The sequence below is a fragment of the Urocitellus parryii genome, chromosome 4, assembly GCF_045843805.1.
Source record: "Urocitellus parryii isolate mUroPar1 chromosome 4, mUroPar1.hap1, whole genome shotgun sequence".
Classification (NCBI taxonomy): Eukaryota; Metazoa; Chordata; class Mammalia; order Rodentia; family Sciuridae; genus Urocitellus; species Urocitellus parryii.
This window is the reverse complement of record NC_135534.1, coordinates 16,008,251-16,013,849: the sequence shown is the minus strand read 5'-3', so window position 1 is coordinate 16,013,849 and position 5,599 is coordinate 16,008,251. Positions and strand designations below refer to the sequence as shown.

Genomic DNA, 5,599 nt, shown 5'->3' with positions numbered 1-5,599 from the left:
CATTTACAGGTCCAGCTTCTTCTGTCTTATGGTAATAAGCATGTTTAACACAGCAATGGATGAGATAATCTTTACCAAGTTAATACTCTTCCCTTCCATTTCCATTTTTCTAATACTCTATTCGAATTTTACCAAATAATTTTACATCTATGAGAAGATCATCTGACTGTCCTCCTTTTCTATGTTAATATGGCCAATTATATAATAAATTTTCCAGTGGTTAAAAAAATACTCATTCCTGGGAAAAATGTAACATGGTTTTTATTGCAAATGGGGGGGGGAGTCTTTTTCCCTGCTTTTGGTATTTGTTTCCTATAAAAGGAGTTTAATGTATGTAGTCAAGGGCTCATCTCTCCATGTCAAGCTCCCCATTCCTTTCCTGGAGAGGAGGAACGCACATTTAATTGATGAATCTGACAACACACTGGCTTGCCCTGCTCTGTCCTCATCCTCTTGGCAGCAGCCACCATGCTAAATCCCAGGTGCCTGAGCCCCAAAGGCACTCTCCTACCAGGTGAAAGACATAACCAGTCATTCCTGCCAAGACTAGGTGTGTCAGCCTGCCTGCTTACCGTGTTTATGAGCAACATGTAACTTGCTTAATAAACCCAAAGTCCTCATTCAGGTGCTTAAAGGTGATATTAAGGTCTCATAGATTCACTTTCTTTTACTTCTTAACTGATTAAAAACCCGGGGAAGGACAAAAACAGCTATTTATCAAAGACCCCTTGGTCCAGAACAATCATTTATTTAATAATACATGGCTGGATTGGGTGAGTACACACTTTTTAAGATGTGCACATCTATATTCACAATGAGTGATGTTCTAATTTTATTTTCTTCTGTTTTATTTATTTTGCTGTCAAAGGTATATAAGCCTCATGAGACAAGCTAGAAAATGTTCTCTTGAAATTTGGGGGGAAATTTTTCCATAATATTAGAATCAGTTATTCCATAAGTGTTTAATGGGTCCTCACTGAAACATAGTTGATTCCAGTGGTTTTGTAAGTAGACTTTAAAATATAAAGTCAAATTATTCAGTGATTTTAAAACATTTAAGTATTTGGAACATACACACTGACATCGACTGAATACCAACAATCTCTGTATTTTTGGATTTATTTTATAAAAATAAATATTGAGGAAATTCCAAAACCATTCATCTAATTCTATGTATAATACACAGTACTGTGATTCAATAAGCATGATGGAATACTAATCCACCATAAGAAAAAAAATAAGTTTTATTATTGTATTTGTGTCTATTGGAGAAAGGAAATGGAGAAAGAAAAGGACTTCCTTCGATTTTTTTTCCAAAGACCAACTATAAGTCTAAAAATATCAATTATTACTTCAAGTTTAATAATTCCTAATCTAGAAAAGATATAACAAAAAAGAGATGACAGAATGTTTAACAATCTTTGTCAAATTAACAACTAACAAGGTGGTGGAATGTGATGAACATCATTATCCAAAGTACATCTATGAAGACACAAATTGGTGTGAATATACCTTATATACAACCAGAGATACGAAAAAATGTGCTCTATATGTGTAATATGAATTGTAATGCATTCTGCTGTCATATATAAAAATCAATTAAAAAAAGAATCTGAGCAATAAAAGTTGGAAATTAAAAAAAAACTAACAAGGGACTCATATCTAGGATTTTTAAGTCAATTTTTTTAATGTCCAATAGAAATACTTACAAAACTATACGAATAAGCAATTCTCAGAAAATTAGAATGCTTGAGTTCTAGGTAAAATATTAAATCATTATCAAATTTATTAGTAATTGGAGGAAAAATATAAATGAGATTTGGAGATTTTTTAAGCAGTTCACTTGTTTCCAATAAACACTGTGTAGACAAGCTTACCCGTATAGTCTTGGTAGTAATGATTGGTCATGTCCTTTATGCATAGGAAAGTACCTCTGTTGTATGCAGCAGGCTGCATACACATGTTTAATGATAAAAAGAAAAAGCAGTAAAAAATAATGTTTACTAGGAAGGGAGGATATGGGAACAACCCCACATCTGGGAAGACTGTACACTGGTACATGAGCAATGGCAAGAGATCTGGCAATCCTTGGTCAAGTTAAATGTGTGCATAGTACCCTCAATTCAAAAAACTTTTCACCAAGAATATGTCCCATAAAAATTTTCACTCTGAGCTATTTGTCTTAGGGAGAAGTTATAAGCAATCTTCTCTCTATCACTAGGGGAACACAGAAATAAAATATGAAGGATAAATACTATAGACATAGCTACTCAAAGTGTGGTCCATGGAACAGCATCAGACCTTAGACTGTACAGCACCACTCCATGATAATATGAGTACAGGAACTAAAATCGAGCATTTAAATCAATGATAGAATTTTGACAATGCTAAAATATTTTTAATCTCTTTTTACAAATTTTTTGGAACAACAGATTGAGAATTTTTTAAAGCATGTAAACACTTGACATACTTGGTTAAACACTTTCATGACCATGAGTCATGATGGCCTAGAGCAGAGTTGGTAAGAAATGGAAAAGGTAAATTAAGAATGTAGAAATAAGTTGGAATCGGGCTGCAGTTATGGCTCAGCGGTAGAGTGCACACCTAGCACGTGTAAGACTCTGGGTTTGATCCTCAGCAACAGAAAGAAAGAAAAAAAGAAAGAAAGAGAGAGAGAGGAAGGAAGGAAGGAAGGAAGGAAGGAAGGAAGGAAGGAAGGAAGGAAGGAAGGAAGGAAGGAAGGAAGGAATTGAGTACAACTAAACTAAAAAAAAGAAAGAAAGAAAGAAAGAAAGAAAGAAAGAAAGAAAGAAAGAAAGAAAGAAAGAAAGAAAGAAAGAAAGAAAGAAAGAAAGAAGTTGGGATAAGATTACATAGAAATTTTAAGGAGAAGTTAAGATTTTTAGATAAAAAGTTAGTATTTAATTAAATTGAGATACTTTGATTTTTCAAAAAAGCAAAACTAAAGTATGTTTTACATTTTGTTAATTGATATATTTATAAAATGCCAATCAGTCTGTCACCTAGGAACATAACTACTGCTTCATGTCAATTTCTCAAAACTGTAGATAAAATTATCCAAGTTGAATGTCAAGATTTAGTTGATAAAGTCAGAGTCAATTACGTTAACAGAAAGTATTCTCTGGCTTATTATGAAACCAAATATTACCTTACCATTTCCAGTTCTTGAATAAGTTAAAGGATCATAATCATCTTACCTATCTCTACTCTTCTTTCTTCACAACTTTCAGCTGATGTCTTATCTACGCTAGCCATGGAACAGAAGAACAGTACTGAAGTGACTGAATTCATTCTCTTGGGATTTGCAGGTCAACACAAGTCCTGGCACATCCTCTTCATAGTATTTCTAGTGATCTATGTGGTCACCTTAGTGGGCAATGTCGGGATGATCCTACTCATCAAGATCCACTCCTCCCTTCACACTCCTATGTACTTTTTCCTCCAACACTTGGCCATTATTGATCTCTGTTACACCTCTGCCATCACTCCCAAGATGCTACAGAACTTCATAGGGATAAAGCAGTCCATCTCTTTCGTGGGATGTCTGGTACAATTACTGGTCTATGGTACTTTTGCCACAAGTGACTGCTATATTCTGGCTGCAATGGCAGTGGACCGTTATGTGGCCATCTGTAACCCATTGCACTATCCAGTTGTCATGTCCCAGAGACTCCGCATTCAGCTGCTGCTGGGTTCATATTTCATGGGTTTCCTGAATGCCTCTGTAAACACAGGTTTTACTTTCTCATTGAACTTTTGCAAATCCAATGCAATTAACCACTTTTTCTGTGATGCACCTCCAATCCTTGCCCTGTCATGCTCCAGTATCCATGTCAACATCATGCTGCTGACTGTCTTTGTGGGGTTTAACTTGACATTCACTGTGCTGGTCGTCATCTTTTCCTACTCATGCATCCTGGCTGCCATCTTGAGGATATCTTCTGCAGCAGGCAGGAAGAAAGCCTTCTCCACATGTGCCTCCCACCTGACAGCAGTCACCATTTTCTATGGGACTCTCTCGTACATGTACCTACACCACCATACCAGTGAGTCTCAAGAGCAGGAAAAAGTGTCTTCTGTGTTTTATGGCATAATTATCCCCATGTTAAACCCCTTGATATATAGCTTGAGAAACCAAGATGTGACTGAAGCCATAAGAAAGACAGCAAACAAGTGCTTATAATTTGAATTGAGATTTCTAATTCAGCTTGGTTTGTAAAGCAAACCAAAAATGTTCCCTTATTTCTCAACCTCAGAAAATGTGGCAAATGCTGGTGAGGCACAAAGTCACTACTTTATTATATCAATAGCATTTTTTATTGATTTTAAAAAATAATAAATGACAGCGGAATGCATTACAATTATTATTGCACATATACGGCACAATTTTTCGTATATCTGGTTGTATATAAAGTATGTTGACACCAATTTGTGTCTTCATACATGTTCTTTGGATAATGATGCCTATCACATTCCACCAAAAGGTGTATAAAAACATCTCAAATGATTAAATAAATTAACTTCTAATTAATGTGTTTTAAAAGGCATCTGAAAAGATGCCTTTGATACAGCTTTTGTACATTTTTTTAAAAATATTTTTTAGTTGTACATGGACTGTTTCTTTATTTTGTTTATTTACTTTTGTACTTTTTTGTGGTGCTGAGGATCGAACCCACAGCCTCACATGTGGGAGGCAAGTGCTTTACCGATGAGCCACATGCCAGGCACCAGCTTTTGTACATTTTGATGAACGTTTTTTAAGTACCTTCCATTTAAAAAGAAAAGTTAAATCAATCTAAGATAAATGCATAATCAATGTTGTCTTTGTACTTTGTACTTTGTACAGAGCATATACTCATCAGAGCAAAAATGAAAAGATGTTCTCTTAAAGTATTCTTACTCATATTTCTGAATGGGTAATCAATTTACTATTGTAAATTAAAATTTGTATTGTAAATTATAAATTAAAATTTGAAAAATCATTTCTTTGGATAATATTGGCAAAAAAAGAAGAAATAAAAGACAATAAATTGAATACTTATCAATATTAGGTCCAATATATTTTTTTCCAGCAGTTTCCCTAGGAATTAGGAGATTGACACAGTAATAAGGAAGACATGGGGCATATTAATTTTATCATTGATAAAATATAATTTGAATCCCCAACTATAAATTGGGATTTCAGAATCCCAATTTATATACCCCGTAAGGTTGTACTTCTTAGAAGGAGAACAAGATCCAGTGCAGATTTTTGTGCTACAGAACAACAAATTTGCCTGAATTTAATGCTTTATACCACTCAGTGTCCAAAAAAAAAAATGAGGAAAAATATAGGAGTGTAAGCATAAATCTAGAAGTCAAATATGGACTCAAACCCCAATGTTCTCACCATTTGGAAAATAAATAAAATAGAATATGAGAGAATGCATATCAAACATATACCATCTGGCAATGTAAATAAAAGGGCTGACATTACTTGTTCTTGTTCTTCTCCCAATCTTGACAGTCATTTAAACCATAGGGAGTGCAAGGATTGACAGGTTGGAGTTTGCTACCTCTCTTCACATTTCCAGAAGAT

At 34.5% G+C, this 5,599-nt stretch overlaps 1 protein-coding gene across 1 annotated transcript; it reads left to right on the top strand.

The window, feature by feature from the left end:
* The first annotated feature begins 3,274 nt into the window (after positions 1–3,274).
* LOC113195175 (olfactory receptor 5AK3-like) lies at positions 3,275–4,204 on the top strand. The gene has a single exon (XM_026406602.2). It carries the CDS (start codon positions 3,275–3,277, stop codon positions 4,202–4,204), a length of 930 nt encoding a protein of 309 aa, XP_026262387.2.
* The last annotated feature ends 1,395 nt before the right edge of the window (positions 4,205–5,599 follow it).